The 19,471-nt window shown below is 39.3% G+C and overlaps 1 protein-coding gene across 1 annotated transcript in view; it reads left to right on the top strand.

Moving 5' to 3' along the window:
- The first annotated feature begins 6,262 nt into the window (after positions 1-6,262).
- The window catches only part of LOC134653936 (ATPase family AAA domain-containing protein 2-like), a 31,538-nt gene continuing 18,329 nt past the window's right edge, over positions 6,263-19,471 (top strand). Inside the window, exons 1-9 of the mRNA XM_063509306.1 lie at positions 6,263-6,815; positions 7,127-7,208; positions 7,560-7,641; positions 8,144-8,271; positions 9,520-9,710; positions 9,964-10,056; positions 11,250-11,407; positions 14,820-14,896; positions 16,512-16,637. Coding sequence (XP_063365376.1) covers positions 6,723-6,815; positions 7,127-7,208; positions 7,560-7,641; positions 8,144-8,271; positions 9,520-9,710; positions 9,964-10,056; positions 11,250-11,407; positions 14,820-14,896; positions 16,512-16,637 — 1,030 coding nt within the window. The 5' untranslated portion in view covers positions 6,263-6,722. The remainder of the gene's footprint in view (positions 6,816-7,126; positions 7,209-7,559; positions 7,642-8,143; positions 8,272-9,519; positions 9,711-9,963; positions 10,057-11,249; positions 11,408-14,819; positions 14,897-16,511; positions 16,638-19,471) is intronic.

Raw genomic sequence — 19,471 nt, 5'->3', positions numbered from 1 at the left:
GCTGTAGCAGCTTTGCTCTGAGCAGAGGGAGTTGAACATTGTCGTAAGCAGATGAGATATCTAGGAAGCACCCAACAAGTTGCTGCTTCTTAGATAGGGCCAGTCTAATATCCGAAGTTAAGATGGTTAAGCTGTCCAAGGTACTTCTTCCCTTGCGGAATCCAAATTGGGTATTAGCTAGGATTCCTTTATTCTCAACCAACCATTCTACTCTGTTCTTCACTATGTGTTCAAAAATCTTTGCTATAGTTGAAGATAGTGCGATAGGGCGGTAGGAAGATGCTTGGCGAGGATCTTTGCCTGGCTTCAAGATTGGAATTACTACTTGGGACTTCCAATCCTCAGGGACTTCACCAGACATGAAGAACAAATTGAACAGTTTTAGAAGGTGGTCTTTGGAAGGTGGGCTCAATTTTTGAATGAAGCAATACGGAATTCCATCTTCTCCAGGTGAGCTGTTACGGAGGCCGGTTAGAACCATGTCAAGTTCTGAGATAGAAAAGGGGTTGTCTAATGGAACTAGGTGTGAAGCGGAAACTGGATTTATACAGCACTCTTCTGGCACAGATGGAGGGGCCAGTTTGTATGCAAATTCTTCCAGCCAGGAAGAAGGATCGCAAGATGATGAGGGATCGGACTTAAAAGATCCTCGAAATTTTTTGATATTTCTCCAAACCAGTGAAGATGGGGTTCTAGGATTAAGGCTTTCGCAAAATCCTTTCCATCCCTTCTTTTTTGTTTTGTTAAGAAGGCGTTTGGTTCGGGCAGAGATTTTTTTAAAAGAAGTAAAATCTGCAGTGATTCCAGTCTCATTATACCGCCGTTCAGCATCGTCTCTCTCCTTAACTGCTGCAGTGCAATCCGAATTCCACCAAGGTGGGGATGGTAATTTAGAACTAGAAGATTTTTTCTTAGGTATATGATTATCAGCTGCTTCTAGAATTATGGATTTAAACAAGGAATACTTTTCAAGGGGACTTATTATATTATCTAATACTTTTAATTTGTCCTCAACTTGAGCTGAGTAATTGGGCCAATCAGCCTTATCAAGCTTATATTTTAAAAGAGGTTCCGGAGATGGAAGAGGAGATACTGAAGATGGCTTAGAAATTATTATAGGAAAGTGATCACTTCCGAAAGATTGATTTAGAACCTGATAGGAGAGCAGACTAGAAAGGTTAGGAGAGCAAGCAGACAGATCTAAGATTGACTTGGGGTTCTGGCCAGGGTATACTCGGTGAGTGGGAGTACCATCATTAATTATTAATACATTGATATCATCGAACAGGTCAATGAGAAATGAGGAGAAAGTATCACTGTATGAGGAACCCCAAGACACGTTATGGCAGTTAAAATCGCCTAGGATCAGAAGGGGATGAGGAACAGAAAAAAAGAGAGTAGAGAGATCAGGAATTAAGTTTAAATTTGGATGAGGAATGTACACAGATATAATATTTATTCCCATGACGTTAGCGGCGACAGCGTTAATTTCACGGGAGTGGGGGGGAAGATGAATTTGTGTGAAGGGATATTTCCTATTAATCAGTAATGCACTACCTGCACGACCGTCATTGCGGTCATCCCGGAGGCATGAGAACCCAGAGATCTTAAAACGAGATCCAGGTCTCAGCCATGTCTCCGAGATGGCCGCAACCGTCACAGAGTGCACATTGATTAAGTTGATCAAATCAGATTTTTTTTGATTAATACTACGACTATTCCACTGTAGGATATTGGCCATAGGGATCTTTGATTGAAGCTAGTTCTTTTCTGATGGCAGCAAGATGATGGGCAACGTTGTTCGGTATACAGTCGCTAATCATGGCGACCCAGTTCTGCATTAGAGCTAACATAAGTGACACACTGTTGTCATTAGAGGGCTCAGTATCAGGGGGAGGGAGCGAAAGAGCGTGTCCATTTGGCAGTTGGGAAGAGGGAGAAGAAATTATATTTTGGTGTGCAACGCGGTCATAACCGGGGGACAGAGGAATCCTAGGTCGAACGGGTCGATATATGGTCTGGCGGCGGGATTGAGAAGCAATTGGTACGGCTTGTGAACCAGAGGGAGCCAAATCGGAAGAGCGAGCATGACGAGGGGCTTCTGGAGCTACGGGGCTGAACATCGTATTTGTAACATCAGAGTAGGTTTTCCGAACGGTAGGAGTACGTGCGGCAGCCTCCTGATAAGAAATATTTTGTTCTGACATTAACAGTTTAATCGCCTTTTGTCTACCAAACTCTGGGCAGTTTTTATCTGTGGCAAGGTGGTGACCTGTGCAGAAAAGGCAGGAAATATGTTCCGGAGCAATGTTGCAGGTTTCACCGGGGTGTTTTTTGGCACATTTGTAGCACCGCGCGTCTGATCTGCATTGTGTTTGAATGTGACCAAATCGCAGGCATTTCCGGCACTGAATAGTTGGCAGCACACATACTTCCACATTTAATGATGTGTAGAATGCATAAATCTTAGATGGCAAATTTTGTCCTTCGAATGTGACAACTGCAGATTGGGTCGGGACCCATGATGGTGGACTGCCCTCTTTGAGGACCTTGCGCTGAAGGCGGCGAGCTTTTAGAATTTTGCCAGTTCCCTCTTTTAAATCAGTAGCCGAGACAAACTCCTCCATTGACCATTCTACAGGGACTCCGCGAACAAGACCCATGCGGGACACGTGGTATGACGGAATCGACGCTGTTAAGTTATTGCGAGCTAAACAGGGGTTTTTAGTTAGCTTATTGGCAGCATCTGCCGATTTGCATTCGACCGCAACGCGATTACGACCAAGTGACTTGATGCCATCTTTTTTGATGTCTGGAACACTGTCCTTTGCGAAAATTTGTCCAATTCTGATGGGTTGGAGAGAGGACCCCGCATTAGGAGATTCAGTTACTCGTGAGATATGAACTATAAATGGGCCACTATCTTTGGTGTCGTATTTACGTGTTTCGTTATCGAGGTCGGGGTGTTTATATAAAGTGGAGATAGATGCATTACTGATGTCACCCTGTGTTGGTCTTTTTTCTTGTGGTTCACGGGACAAGTCGGTTGGTGTCAATTCCAGAGATTTAGCGTTTCTTTTCCTTGTTTGAGTCTCAGTATCCATTGCATCAGAATCGTTCGTCAAATCCATGGAATTGCCACCACCGGGGTCCGGCGGCTTCTCCTTCTCATTCCCCGTCATCACTGTTTTGTGACTCTCAGGCCAGGAAATTTGTATGTATTACAGTTTATAAATAACTAATGTTGTTAATAAACCGTCACCAAGTATACGTAAGGAAGGAAAGTTTAATTTAATAAGGATAATAACCTAAAAACCGTACAGACTCACTCAATGCGCTTCTGTCAATCCCAGTGTTGCCAGATGGGTTTTACGTTCCGTTACGCGCACCTCTTAGAAATAGTACGCAAATTCAAGTTTGAGTACGCAGTATAAAATTTACTGTAAAATAGTAATTTGTGCAACTGGTGCATATGAGAGGCCTTAAAATTCGAAAGTGGTTTTATGAAACGAGAATTATAGCTGTTCAAGCAAATCTTGTCAGTAAAAAAAGGCGCGAAATTCAAATTCTCTATGAGACGATATCCCTTCGCGCCTACATTTTTCAAATTTGCCGCCTTTTTCTACTGACAAGATCTGCTTAACCAGCTATATGTACAGTTGCATACAATTCCTTATATACACACATATTAAAAGTACTTACTCTAGAGCCCCCTCCAGACCATGTGCGTGAATCGCGGCGCGAAGTTCGAAAATCGATTCCACACTCGCGTTCGCGCTTCGCGCCGCGATTCGCGCGCGAGTGTGGAGGGGCTTAAAATAAGTTCAGTAAACTAGCTTTGGTAAATATCGTCTGGACACGGCTTTATCATTTCGTCAGCTGACAACAGTGACAACCAAAACTCACTAGTTATTGTTAAGGCCCCATGGGCCATCGCCGGCCACTCCAAGGGACGCATTTATGCGTTAGAGGGAGCAAGTGATATTGCTATCTCATTCTACCGCATGGCTGAAAAAGGCGGCAAATTTGAAAAATGTAGGCGCGAAGGGATATTATTATCATCCCATACAAAATTTGAATTTCGCGCCTTGTTTTACTGACAAGATTTGCTTGAAGAAATACAGTAAAACTTCGTTTTCTGTAGGGTGAAAAGAGGTATGAAACCAAGTTACAGGTACAAATGTAAAATGGAGTATTACGCGGAAAATTGTATTATCGTTTTAAACTGTATGTATTATGTCTATAATTCACCTGTTAACATATGGTTAACATCCAATCCAATTAAAGAAAAGAATGTATAGTAATACTAACTCACAATTTGATCCTTTTTTGATCGATATAACAACTATTATAAACAACAAACATGAAAATATTGAATATTAAACCGCCAAAGAAAACTTAGAAAACGACAAACCAAAGCGCCAACACAACAACAGCAGAGCATAGCGCAAACCAAATTAACCAAAACAAAACATACAGCCAAAACGCGTTTCGAAAAACGATATCACTAATGCTGGCCACATACGTAACGATAAATCGTTGCGATAAAACTGTACAGTCCGACTGTGCAGATAAATCGAACCGTGTGTATGACAAATCGTACGATAAATCGTTGATCGGTGGCAGTTGCAAATTATATTAGAAAAATCGTTGTCGATGCGTTTGCACAGTTTTATCGTTGCGTGTGGATGGCGATCGGTCATTTCGGCAGTACTTCATGTAGCTTGCTTGTGTGCGCACGTTCGTTCCTCAAGTAAATAATGAAAAATATGAAAATGAATCCATATTTCTCTTGGTCACGGCATCACGCGTGAACGGCTGGACCAATTTCGCTAATTCTTTTTGTCTTAAAATTGGTCAAGCAGATCTTGTCAGTAGAAAAAGGCGGCAAATTTGAAAAATGTAGGCGCAAAGGGACTTCGTCTCATAGAAAATTTGAATTTCGCGCCTTTTTCTACTGAATAGATTTGCTTTACTGTCTATATGTTAGTTATGGTCGGGAGAAGTTTCTTATAACAGAAAAAAAATAAGAAAGTTGCGCGGAACATTAGAAAATTTAAGAAAACTTAACTACCATATTAACTTTCATGACATGGATAACATGTTTCTTGCGTGAGCTTCTGCGGAGAACTGACGATCGACGCCGATATCGGAGGCGTGTGGAGGCACTAGGAACGTTCGATTTATCTGCACAGTCGGACTGCACAGTTTAATCGCTACGATTTATAGTTACGTGTGTAGCCGGCATAACGAATCGATAAAAAATGTATGGGACAGAATGACATGACCCGTTGATGAGTTAAACTAAATCAAACTGTAATGCACAGGTAACATGTTCGATTTTGCCTTGACTATGATGTTGATGGTGCTAATGTCATTAGTTTGACCATTGGCAGCACATTGGCAGTGTCTCTTGCTTGTCGTGCGTGCGACAGACACAGATAATCTATAGAAGTATGTTTGAGTAGTAAAAAATTTTTGGGTGCGTTCCTAAATAATATTAATCGGAAAACCTAACAAATATTTATTCTGTTCAAGTGGAGTAACAGGCTGTCAGGTGATAAAATATAAAAATAGTACGCAAATCGCCGGATGAGTACGCGAGTACGCAGACCATAAAATAGTACGCAAGGCGTACTATGGCGTACCCATCTGGCAACGCTGGTCAATCCCTCGTATAGATAATTGTGACGTTTCATTATTATGACCAAAGAGTAAAGTAAGTATATAGATTATGACTTTGATAATTGATTGATGAATCAACCAATCATGAATGAATGAATGATAATGTAGAAAAAGAGTTTAGCTATGAAAACCATGGCTCAAATGGCGTTGTGTAAACGCTTTAAAATTAAAATGCTTTGAGTTCAGTAAAGTTTATCGTATTTGTATAAAATATTACAGAAACTATTATAAAACTAAATAACTATTACGTAATAGACGTAACATTTATTTTTAATATATGGTAAACTATTAGAAACTATAGTGTGTCAAAGGACTGTTTTATTTCAAACATAGATGGAGAGAGTCATACTATCTTTGTCTTAAACTAGCACGAGCACCCAAAAGAAAAGGATGAGTATAGTTTTTTTTTTGGTTCCTATTTACTGACAAATTGGTTTGACCATCTATAGTTTCGCGCGTTGTACTATCGGATACAGAAAGTATTTAAGTAGATTAACTTATTAATTAATGCATTAATTATAAGGTATTATTCAGAGACCAAGCACAAATGAATTACATATTTAAAATGATATTTATAGAATTATTTCATCACATTACGTGAATAAAATTTCTTTGCGGGAATTTTTGACAGTTGTCAAAATGTCAATAAAAACATAAAATCACAGGCGGTACAGTAGCGAGTGTGTGTGATTTTCGGAAATAATTTCTTATATCTTGCGTTAATTTTACCATGACTGAGTTATAAAAGTTTCGTGTTTTATTATTAGTATAAAGCAAAAGGCGAGATTGATCGGTGAGTGTGTCATCGCATTTTGCTGCGGCCGTGCTCGTTTCGACAGCTCGGCCGTTTAACATGGCGTTGGTCGACAGCGACATGTGCGGATGAAATGCTTTATTCTTTGTCGTGTTCATTTCTTTTACCGAGTGTTTATACAGTGTTTTTAGTAGACAATCGTGTATGTAACCGTGTTTGTGAGTTACATAACGAATTTATGGGTTTCGGGTGTAAGTTGACGGGAGTGAAATAAGTAACTGCGATGGTGAAAACCCGCCGCAGTAATGGAGAAAACGGGGAGGTGGAGGAAGGGAACGAGGGACTGAACGACGTCGGCAGTGTCTCTGACGAGAAGGTGAATTGTTCTCAATGATAAGTTACTTGGAACTTCACTGTGTACGCCTGTACCTCGCCCGACCCTGATCCCTGTTGGCACCCCAAAATGCATTCACGCATGAGCTTACAAACGCTATCCTATTGGATTAACCCATGATGTTCTTTTATTTTGTGATTACTACCTTCCTTTGTTCAATATCAGCATGATTTTGAGTTGCATCCATCCTTTGTTACTTTATTTTGCAATATATTCAATGTTAACTTTGTTTTGAGTTGGAATGACATTAGTTCTTATTTATAAATGATAACAGACTGATTTAATGTTTGTAGGCTTCCAATTGGTCACAAAGGGAGCTGAGGAGTGGCCAGTATAAAGTTACAAGGAAAATACAACACTGGCCTACCAAGAAATGTAAGTTTAGTGTAATAGATAATTAACTTTATTGTAGAGTTGCTTCTATTCTAATTGTAACTTGAGTATATGTTGTTGGTTTATGGGCTGTATGGATTCATAACTATTATTTTCAAAATAAGAGTATGTTTAAACAAAGTGGCTCTCTACATAGTCTTAAAACAAATCTTACATAATGGATACTTAATAGAATATCAATAACATCAATGTATAACATTGTAATTATGTGGCAACTACTATTTCAACATTAAATCCATGTCACATGGTTCGAAATGTAATAAACTGTAATATGGCTGTTGTTCAATGTGTGACATTTCCTGAGAGTGATTTTAAATGTAGTGGTACTTACAGATAGCAGAAGACGTCGCACTATAAAAATGCCTCGTATCGTGTTCCCGGAGAGTGATACAGAGCCAGAGAAGTATTCTAGACGGTAAGTTCTTTTTATCAAAACTCCCAACTTAGGGAGTTGCAACGTCGTCCTGGCATCGCCTCTATCGGACGAGGCCAGGATGATGTGCAACCTATACTTAAAAATAATGTAGTGGTGTAAGTAATGCTACGCTTCTACATTATTACTTGATCTCACTACAGAGGTGACATAGTCACTGTGTGACAAAACCCCTTTAAAAATTAGATTTAAAAAAAAGTTCTTTTTGTTCGGTCTTTTTAGTAATATCAAATCGGTATTTTTTATTGTTGTTTATTGTTTATTTATTAAATATTTATAAGCATAACAATTAAACTAAATCGCTTATAAACTAGCTATAAACTACAGTAGAATTTACAAGTTTGTTTTATATGAATATGAATTGAATTAAACAATTATTAAACTCTAACTACTACTATATTACGTTGGTGCGGTATTATTATGCCTTATTTGTAAAGCTTACAATCGCAACTTGTAACCGCTTGCCCTATCTCTTTGTTCGTAGTTCGCGCCAAGTACGAGTGTTCTTCGCCGACGACAATGATTCCACCAATCGTAGCGTCCGCATTCACAACAGCAGGGGCCCGAGGAAGAACTACATGGAGGACAGCGAAGACAAACCAATACAACAAAGTGAGACTTGATTGCTTTGCATGATTTGTTACCATTTAATTAGTGTCATACCGAAACAACATTTTTTTAGCGACACCGTAACTTCGGCTTTTACATGCGATTTGCGGTACATTGATCAATACTTAGGGTCTGTTGCACCAAACCGCCTGTCACCGTTAAAGCTTTCGCAAAATTTTATTGTATGGGAATTTTCATAGTTCTCTGCCGAGTGATGTTGATCTGTCTGTCAAATGTGGTTGGTGCAACTGGCCCTTAGCCGTGAAGACATCAGAGTGAAGTTTGGCAACGTCGGTCACGTCACCTCACGCGACGTCGCGGGACATTTGAGTGTATACCTACGGGCTCAGCACGGTTCCATTTTTATCGACTATCACTATGCTCGTCACTTTCACACCTACGTACTTGTTAGAACGTGACAGGCATGGTGAAAAACGATAAAAATGCGACCGTGCTACTAGGGCTGGTTTATTACTTACTAGCGACCCGCCCCAGCTTAGCACGGGTTAAAAAATTAAAAAATATTAAAAATTAAAATTCATTTATTTCAAGCTATTTGGCTCATATTTTTACATTATTTACATTTTGATAATTAAAAAATGACATTTAAATATACATATTGTAATAAAATTAACATTACAATTTAAAATTTACAAATAATATTAAAGACTATATAATAATAACACACACAAAACAAACAATACACACAAAACTAGCCTACACCTGTCCTTACATGCCTGTTGCAACAGTGCGTGATGTAAGGACAGTCAAGACGATCTGCGATCATCGCCAGGACAGTGTTGGCGCTGGCCCGCACGCGCCGCACCAGCGCAGCGGCGCGCACGCGCATGGTGGCGTGGTGGTGGAGGCCGTGTGTTAACAAATTATACATAAACCTTCCTCTTGAACCACTATCTATTAAGAAAAACCGCATCAAAATCTGTTGCGTAGTTTTAACCTTTTGAACGCCACAGACACAGATGGCAATCGACGTCAACGCAAAATCGTGACAACGACGCCAAAGACGGCATTTGCCGTCAATCGTTTTTTGATGAAAATTTACTGAAAAACACCCCACTTTTAGGTTGGCATTATTTATTCACAAAACTAAATTTTACCCCCGTGGCGTCAGTGGCACGGCAAATGGATACGCCGTTTGGTGTTCAAAAGGTTAAAGGTCTAAGCATACATAGGGACCGACAGCGGGAAGCGACTTTGTTTTATACTATGTAGTGATTGTCTCTTACTTAGATGTCAGAAGAAGCTGCCGTAAGCGCAAGCTGCTGCACCACAACTTCAACGAGAGCTGGATCACCAACGAGCTGAAAGTTAAGGGGTACCCGGATTTATATGGGTTTCCTGGCTCTAGTTCCTCAGATGAATTCACATCTGGTGACGAAGCGACAAGGGTCTCGAGCAAGAAAATTGTGGCAGTTGGGCAGGTATGTAATAGTTTTTTTTTTCTTTTTTTGTTACTAATATGTTAATCTGAATCGTTGGGTATATCGATTCTAGGCATTAATCTGATCCGAGCGTGTTTGCGGGGCTACTTGGCGTGTTACGCGCATAGAAGCATAAAAACGTGACGATCACGAAAGGATACGTTGGAAAACGATCGATAGTGCGTGATCCTGAGCAAGAAAAACCCATAAAAAAAAAATCCCAAGCTCATTTCTTGTGGTTTTCTACTTACAGTCCCACAGCATCCCGCCGCCAACAAACACAGATGAAGACACACAGCTGTCGCGCCAGAGGAGGACCTCGGCTAGGTTTAACAAAAAGGCTAATGTAAGAATTTCTAACTTTAAGACATTAAAGTTATATTACACACAAGGGCTCATTTAGACGATGCGAGAACTCGCATGCGAGTTTCATTACATTGCGTCATTTGATCGGTCGGCTGAATTGATGTAACCTCAATTGTCCGCAATGTAACTAAAATCGTATACGAGTTCGCGCGCCGTCTAAATCAGCCCTAAGGATGGAATACACGTGACAAAAATCCGTCACTTTTTAACAGAGCGCGATTGAAAGTGACGGATACCGTTGTTAGGGTTCCGTACCCAAAGGGTAAAAACGGGACCCTATTACTAAGACTACGCTGTCCGTCCGTCCGTCCGTCTGTCACCAGGCTGTATCTCACGAACCGTGATAGCTAGACAGTTGAAATTTTCACAGATGATGTATTTCTGTTGCCGCTATAACAACAAATACTAAAAACAGAATAAAATAAATATTTAAGTGGGGCTCCCATACAACAAACGTGATTTTTGACCGAAGTTAAGCAACGACGGGCGGGGTCAGTACTTGGATGGGTGACCGTTTTTTTGCTTGTTTTGCTCTAGTTTTTGTTGATGGTGCGGAACCCTCCGTGCGCGAGTCCGACTCGCACTTGGCCGGTTTTATCACGCTGTCACATAGACAAGAGACGACCATCATATCCGTACAGGTGGCGTACAGACTTTTAGAGTTCTTGGAGTTATAACTTTCTGTCAATTAATAAAATCATAATCATAATATCTTTATTGCGTTCATGTTGGTACAAATAAATACAGGTGAGAACTTACAAAATTAAGGCGCAACATGAGACCCTGTTAGAGTATTGCAAAACTATAACTAAAAACATACACACAAAAAATCTATACAATAATAAATAACCCAACTTTCAAACATAATAAAAAATTTCCTTTTATTTCTGGTTTTCATAACATGGATTTTAAAGTATTAGTAACTTTGACCTATGCTTAAATCTAAATTTCACCAGAACCCTCTTTGGAGGTATAGGCCTCTTCCAGCTTTTTCCATTTTGTGCGGTCTTGGGCCTCCCATATCCAGTTGACCCCCACTACTTTAATAATGTCGTCAGCCCAGCGTGCCAATGGCCGTCTTCTTTTTCTTTCTTTCAAATATACAAATGCGAATGTTTGCCACGCGAAGGGTTAGATTAGATTACCATAGATTATAGCATTTTATTTGATCAGGATGCCACAGAGTCAGATTCGGAAGGGGATAACAACCAGACGGTGATAGAAAAGAAGCCAGCGGTGGAGGAAAACGATAATGCCAATATGGACACGAGCGGAGTAAAAAAAGAAGAGGCGCCCGAGCAGCCGGCTGAAAATGGACAGGATAGTGAAAGGTTAGATTTTATCTTGGAGGATATAATCAAACGGAGACGCCATGTCTGTAATTTTCTGTACAAAACAGTCTGCCGATTTTTGCGGGGGAGGGGAACGTCAAATGTATGCGTAACGTAAAAATAGCCATGTCAGATAAACGTCAGTCCATACATTGTGTATGACCGTTGGCCGCCTATTTTCGACAGAGGGGAAAGCCTGTTAATGGCTACTCCGTTTAGTTGTATCCTCCAAGGATTTTATATTTAGCCTTTAGTCGGGCTATACATTTTTTTCTTTTATTCATCTTCTTCCTCGCGTTGTCCCGGCATTTTGCCACGGCTCATGGGAGCCTGGGGTCCGCTTGGCAACTAATCCCAGTAATTAGCGTGGGCACTAGTTTTTACGAAAGCGACTGCCATCTGACCTTCCAACAGTTCCAACCCAGAGGGTAAACTAGGCCCGTATTGGGATTAGTCCGGTTTCCTCACGATGTTTTCCTTCACCGAAAAGCGACTCGTAAATATCAAATGATATTTCATACATAAGTTTCGAAAAACTCATTGGTACGAGCCAGCGTTCGAACCCGCGACCTCCGGATTGCAAGTCACACGAACTTACCGCTAGGCCACCAGCGCTTCCCGATGTTATTATTATTTTTTTTTTTTTTTTTTTTATTTTAAGGTTCACCAACAGTTATTACATTGAGGCTTAAGTACATCAATACAAACTTAAATAACATGCTGAATGTATAACTAATTACTGGTAAACACCACATGCAAAAATTAAAAAAGCAAATTCAACAACAAAGCCACATTTGAACACCTTATTACTATAGAATAAGGAGCAAAGCGCAACCACGATGTAGACTGGTTAAGTAGGTATATAACTAAATATGGAATTAAAACTAAATATACTAACTACTAATGAATAAATTTCTAATTTTTGTCAGAGAGTCAAAGTGAACATCAAACCTGTTACTATATCTATTGAGTAAATTGCTCAAGCGTGGTACTGGGGAGTTTGACCCTAACACAGTTCGGCGCTGAGGGCGAGACATTGGTTTGATAGCAAAACGCGGTATTCTTCTAGGTACAGAGAAACGAAAGCTACTCAAGAGTTGTGGACAATCTATACTGTTTCTTATAAGCTTAGTGAGAAATTTTAAATCTAGTAAATCTCTACGGTTCTCAAGAGATAACATTTTAAAAAGTTTTAACCTATCCTTATAAGAGAAAGATCTTTTCGCAAGACCTACCGATCGAGCAAGGTGCCACATAAATCTTTTTTGCAATCTTTCAATCCGAAGACAATGAGTTGCATAATGTGGTCGCCAGACGATACTACCATACTCTAGGTGACTACATACTAGACTATAATAGAGAAGTTTTTTGGTTTGTATCCTACGAAATACCTTTCCATTTCTTATGACGAATCCTAACATACATGAAGCTTTTTTTACTATTGCATCGATGTGAGGAACGAATGTAAGTTTTGTATCAAAGATAATTCCTAGGTCACGTATGGTTTGCACTTTAGGAAGACATTCACCAGCGATATGATATGACGAAGAAACTATATTGATCTTACGAGTAAAACTAATAGAGGAGCATTTTTTGGCATTAAGAGACATACCATTTTCTGAACACCATTTACTAAGCCTTTCAATGTCATCCTGGAGAAGGGCGACATCGGAAGGACAAGTTACCACTCTAGCAAATTTGAGATCGTCTGCATACATGAACGGGATGGAGTGATGAAATTGGGCGGGCAAATCATTAATAAATATATTGAATAATATAGGACCAAGGTGGGAGCCTTGTGGAACACCTGAAGGGATATTATAAGTCTGAGAAGAGAAACCATTAATAACTACATAAAATGATCGATTATGGAGATATGACTCAATCCATTTTAGTAAAGGACCCGTGACGCCGTAGGAAGAAAGCTTCTGAATCAAGACCATATGAGAAACTCGGTCAAATGCCTTGCTAAAGTCGGTATAGATGACGTCGATCTGCTTATTAATATCAACAGCCTTAGTGACAAGCTCAGAGAAGGAGGCAAGATTGGTGAAAGTTGACCGCGCAGGGACAAAACCATGTTGGTGTTCAGTTATATACTGTTTGAAGTGACATTGAATAAAAGGACAGATAAGGGATTCGAAGATTTTGGCAAAAGTAGAAAGTATAGATATAGGTCTATAATTCTTTACTACACTAATATCCTCGGCCTTGTGTATTGGGATAACTTTAGCCCTTTTCCATATATCTGGAAAAATACCAGTTACAAGCGATTCACGATAAATAATATATAACGGATAAGATAATGTTTTTGAGCAATTAGATATAAAAAATGGGGGGATGCCGTCAGGGCCAGCCCCTTTAGCAGCATCAAGGTGTTTCAGTTTTTTATTGATCGAGTCAAGATTTAATGTTACGTTATTAAGACATTCAGATGATCTTATGACACCGGCCATATTAAAGTTATTGCTGTCATCCTCCCTGTAAACTGATGAAAAGTATTGAGCAAATAAATTACAAATCTCTGATCCTTCCGAGCTTACAGTAACCCCATCTGTCATCGAAGCAGGAAAGCTACTCACACCTCCTCGTTTTGCTTTTATGAAGGACCAGAAATATTTTGGATTATTATGTATATTATTCTCAACGTGAGAAATATAAGAATTATAGCAAGAGATTGCATAAGTGTCACATCTTTTTCTTAGTAACTTAAATTCAATTAGGTCTCGCGGATTATTAAATTTTTTGTAACGTTTTCTTGCTTTATTTTTTTCTTTTAATAGTTTTATAAGAGTACGATTAAACCAAATTGGATATGTATTCGAATGTTTTTTTTTAGAAAAAGGGACCAGTAACATAATTGCATCGTTAAGTACTTCATAGAACGTTGATACCATTTCATTAACATCGTCACATTGTCCAAATAATTCATCCCAGTTTTGACGATCTAAATATTTATTTATGCTGTCATAATCAGCTTTACGAAAGTTTGGAATCAAATGAAGGTTGTTGCTCTTTAAACTATTGGTCTCGATAGTTCGATGTTCGAGATATAGAGAGGTATATAGACGAACGAATAAAATAAATGGTTCGCGGTAGCAGCTCAGCCTGTCAGACTTGCCTCCCCCGAGGCAAAGAGGCCGTGTGCCTCGGCCAACCCGTACCGAGCTGCTTTGCGCGGCAATTTCTTTCTTCGCGAGGCAGTTATGTGTGGATTTCCTATTCAGATAATTTGGACTTAAAGTAATAGGAAAGTGACGTAGGTATGACTAAATATCGTTCTGATGGTTTTTGAACAGCTGTGAAATCATAAGCTTAGTTTGTTCATTTAACCTGATAGAAATCTAGCAGTGTCTTGAATTCATTTAAATTTTACTTGCTTTATTTTATTATTATTTTATTGATATTGTAGCAATCAAGGACCTGCTCGGTCCACTAGAGGGCGCGGTCGTCGCCGGCAAAAGAAAGAGGATAGCCAACAAGACACAGGTATGTAACCTTTTCTATTTGAAACTTATGTTTATGGTCTATCATTGTGGATATGACAGGTTGTCACTTTTGAAACTTCATTGTACAGATTTTTTTGGGAATTGTTTTCGTGTTGTTTTTATATGTTTTTCGTTTTGTGTTTGACCCAGTTTGATGCAAATTTAGTTGTGTATTGTCCTTAATTTTTAAATGTTATTTAGTGTTTTACAAAGTACCTAAATTAAAATTTCTTTTACATATTTTCTATCTTACATTCCCTAACCTATCTACATTTTGTTTTGAAAAATGAACTTTAAAAATTACAAAAGTGCTTTTACAAAACATTAGTACATTAAAATGAATGTGATATATTTGGTAATGAAAAAATGGTCTGATAATCTTCAGGTGTGTACAACATACTAAATTCATTACATAATTTGTATTACTATGTATTTAAAATGGTTATAGATTGGGATAACATACATTTACTAAAAGGATTCTTGAAGGAGACTGTACTTTAGTGAAATATGAGCTTTGTAATTTTAACATAAAGTCGTAATTTGTAGTGGAGGGTTGTGGAGTAAGGTTGAGCATTTGTCAGAACATTTCCAAAACCGTGATTTTGGTGGCCTTAAAAATATGCGTATCCTTTCCCCGTATTTAAAGGATTAAAGTGGGGATTTTTTTTTAATGACCTTGACTATAAATTCATCACACTTGCGTTTCGCAGGCAATCAGTACTCGCTACTATACCGCGATTCGCGAAGTATATGTGTCGTTCCACGGATAAAGATACCTTATAGCGTAGTATTCGAGCGTCGTTAATAAAAGCCTAAGGGCTTATTTAGACGGCGCGATCTCGAATACGATTTTGGTTATATTGCGGACCATTCAATTGAGGTTACATCAATTCAGCCGACCGATCAAATGATGCAATGTAGTGAAACCCGCATGCGAGTTCTCGTACCGTCTAAATGAGCCCTAAGCCCCGCTCGCAATAAGATACCTCTACCCGTTGTATGTCACATGTGGAGACGTTTATGTAGGTATGTTATTTAGTATTAATTCTGCTCAGCGATCGTTGTTTTTTTTTGAAGTGAAAACTTCTTTAGCGGCGCTGTGCACTTTTTGAGGTGGGGAAAAAATGTTAAACTCGCGACAGATCACGTGACCGTAAGACGGACACGTGACCTGAGGGCTTACCGCCAAAACCGAAATTCGCAAATTGCGGGCATCTTTCTCTTTTACTCCAATAAAGGCGTCATTGGAGTGACAAAGAAAGATGCCTGCTATTTGCGAACTTCGATTCTCGCGGTTATAGCCCTGATCGAAAAACTGTTACAATGTCATTGAGTTTTTCTTTATTGATTTAAATGCCACCTAGTGAGTTTCCCTCTAACTGGTATTAATATAACTCGAGTACTAACAGTGATGTGCTTAGGGCTTTCAAGTAATGCGACGAAATAACGCTAGATGGCGTTAACCTCAATTATACATAGTGCTGCAGACATTTTGCAATAGTGATTGAGTTTTCACTTCTGCCGGCACTCCCGGAGTGCAACCCGTTGTTTTTTTTAAACCCCACCGCATTAATATCACGTGAAATGTTGTCACAAATGCGTGGGTGTGTGTATAGTGACGGAGTCTTCATCGGAGTCGAGCTCGGAGCTGACGCTGCGGCGCGCGCCGCGGCGCTCCACCCGCTCGCGGCAGCCCAAGCCGGCCTTCGTGCAGATAGCGCAGCGCGAGACCCGCGGCCGAGGTCAGTTCTTACACCTCGCGCGCCGAACGATTGGTCCCTGTGACAGTCCATTTTTATTAGGGTTCCGTACAGGCAGGCGTGTCTCACTCCGCGATTTCGTCGCTTTGCTACAGGTAGCTAAAAGTACATCCGTTAGGCCCCAATTTTGGGGAAAGCCTCCGCTGGCGCCACCTAGCGGCCATATCTGTGCTGATCGTAACAGACGCGTTTTGTTAGAGAGTGACTCTTCTGTACTTAGTACTATTATTTATTCTGTGGTACAGGGTTCGAAAGGATAATTATCAATGATAGTTATCTTGATAATTATCGTGATTTTTATGCCTGATAATTATCGATTTGATAATAAGGTCTAATAAAATGTATAAAAAAATAGAAAACGCCCCAATATGTTTTTACTTTTTACTATCAAAGTATTCAAAGAAAATAAACATCACCATCCATACCTGGGATAATTATCCGATATTTAACGAATAATTATCAAATATCTCGATAATTTCAAACCCTGGTTCCGTACCCAAAGGGTAAAAACGGGGGTATCAGCGTAATTCGTCCCATTCGTTTTTCGTTCATTTCTTATGTCCGTCTCATTCTGTGTTCGTCACTCATTCTTTATTCGTCTCGATCGCTATATGTCCCTATCGTCTTAAGTACAATTATGTAACCTGTCTCTTTCTTAGCAAGTCTTTTTCGTTTTTCGTCACGGTCTTCCTAGGACTATGTCTTTGTTTGTGTCTCTCTTTTTTGGTATCATTCGCACTTTATCTTTAGTCACTTTCGTTATTCGTCTCACTCTTTTTTTGTCTTTAATGGTAACTCGTTCCGTTCTTTTTTGGGCACGTTCGCTAATCGTCCCGTACTAGTAGGTCTTAGTTGCTATTCGTATGTCCTCCGGATCGGAATTCATAAACAAATTGAAGTTTATATGTCCCGTACATATACAAAACGGAAAAAAATGAGGGCCCTGAAGGGTCTGGGACTTAAGATACTTAAGATAGTTAATTTTCATAGTTACAAATAGTGACCGAGACGCAAAACGAATGTAACGAACTTAGAATTAGACTGAAAATGAATGAGACTAATCACGAATGTGACTAATAACGAATGCATGAAAAAAAATGAGACGAATAAGTGAATGAGACAAAAATCGAAAGGGAATAAGAAAGAATGAGTCCTAGGAAGACCGTGACGAAAAACGAAAAAGACTTGTTAAGAAAGAGACAGGTTACATAATTGTACTTAAGACGATAGGGACATATAGCGATCGAGACGAATAAAGAATGAGTGACGAACACAGAATGAGACGGACATAAGAAATGAACGAAAAACGAATGGGACGAATTACGCTGATACCAAAACGGGACCCTATTACTAAGACTCCACTTTCCGTCTGTCTGTCACCAGGCTGTGTCTCATGAACCGTGATAGACAGTTGAAATTTTCCCAGATGTATTTCTGTTGCCGCCATAATAGCAAATACTGAAAAGTACGGAACCGTCGGTGGGCGAGTCCGACTCGCACTTGTCCGGTTTTTATATGGAGTAAATGTCGCGTAAAATGTTTGTAGACATATTTTGAAAGTTGATATATTTCGAGAAATGTAATGTTTAAGTAATAAAAGTACGGAAAAACATATTTCTCCAATTAAGGCCAGCCAAAAGAGACTTCAAGGACCTGTCATAGGGACCATTCGACGCGAACCTATAAGTAGGCAAAATTCGACCAACAGCCGAGTAACAATACCTTACAGTAAGTAGCATGTGTGACCTAAAAGCGTTTTTACACCGCTCTCGATCTGAACTTACGCCGAGTTTGTTGCCGGTCCCATATTGGGATACCCTCCTCCAATTAAATCTCCTCGAGGCAGAGGTGTAGGGTTGGAGCCGGTGTAGCTTTATTTGACGTTCATAAGCGCATTGTAATATGCCTACTTGAATAAACGATCTTTAATCTTTAGTATGTTATTGAAAATACGATCTAAAATTGTAATAAGGCGTAACACATACATATGTCAATCGGGTGCTATGGAAAAACGCTCCTATTTTTGTGTACATAGTATACCTATCTATACTTGATCTTGCATTTAATCCTGTAAGAAGTATTGAAATTTGTGATGTCGCTTACGCAAAAATATATAAATAACCAAAACTGAAAAAAATGTACGATAAAAAAAACGTTTGCACTTAACACTGATCAGGAAGGCTTATTTGTGACGTATGCGTATTTAGATTAGTTTGTGTGTTGTTTGACCCGTATATTACGTATATAACCACAAGCATGCCAGGTGAAGGCTAAAACAAATTGCATGTATATCATACATGTATATGCAAAATGGACCTTAATTTTGCGACCAAATACGACATATATTTTTAAATCTATAAATTAGTGCGCTTCGTAACATGTCGACGAATCAGTGCAGTGTTTTCCAAAAATTTGGAAAACACTTTATAAATAAAAAATAATAAAAAGTGATTTCCAAACTTTTTTATGTTGCGACGTGGTTTAATAGTACATTGTTGAAGAGGCTAGAAAGTGACCCATAGATGGACGAGTTAATAGTTTAGAGGCGACCCACTAGGGGAGGCCCTCGAAGATACGTGTCCATCTATTACTCTGTCGGCCGAGTTATTACAAAATGATTTTCACGGCTGCTACTTGAGTAGAAAGTAAAAGCGTAGTACATCTAAAACATTGTTGGACTGTTGGGTCAGGTGTACAACTAAGCGCTACTTTCTAGTCAAGATTTAAACCATCTATTGCCACATTTCCTAACAGTGGCGTGAAAAACTTTTAACGACCCTCTATCCTCCGCTATTTGAAACTTGTATTGTTATTGT

The sequence above is a fragment of the Cydia amplana genome, chromosome 14 (assembly GCF_948474715.1).
Source record: "Cydia amplana chromosome 14, ilCydAmpl1.1, whole genome shotgun sequence".
NCBI classification, from domain to species: Eukaryota; Metazoa; Arthropoda; class Insecta; order Lepidoptera; family Tortricidae; genus Cydia; species Cydia amplana.
This window is presented reverse-complemented; position numbering and strand designations above follow the sequence as displayed.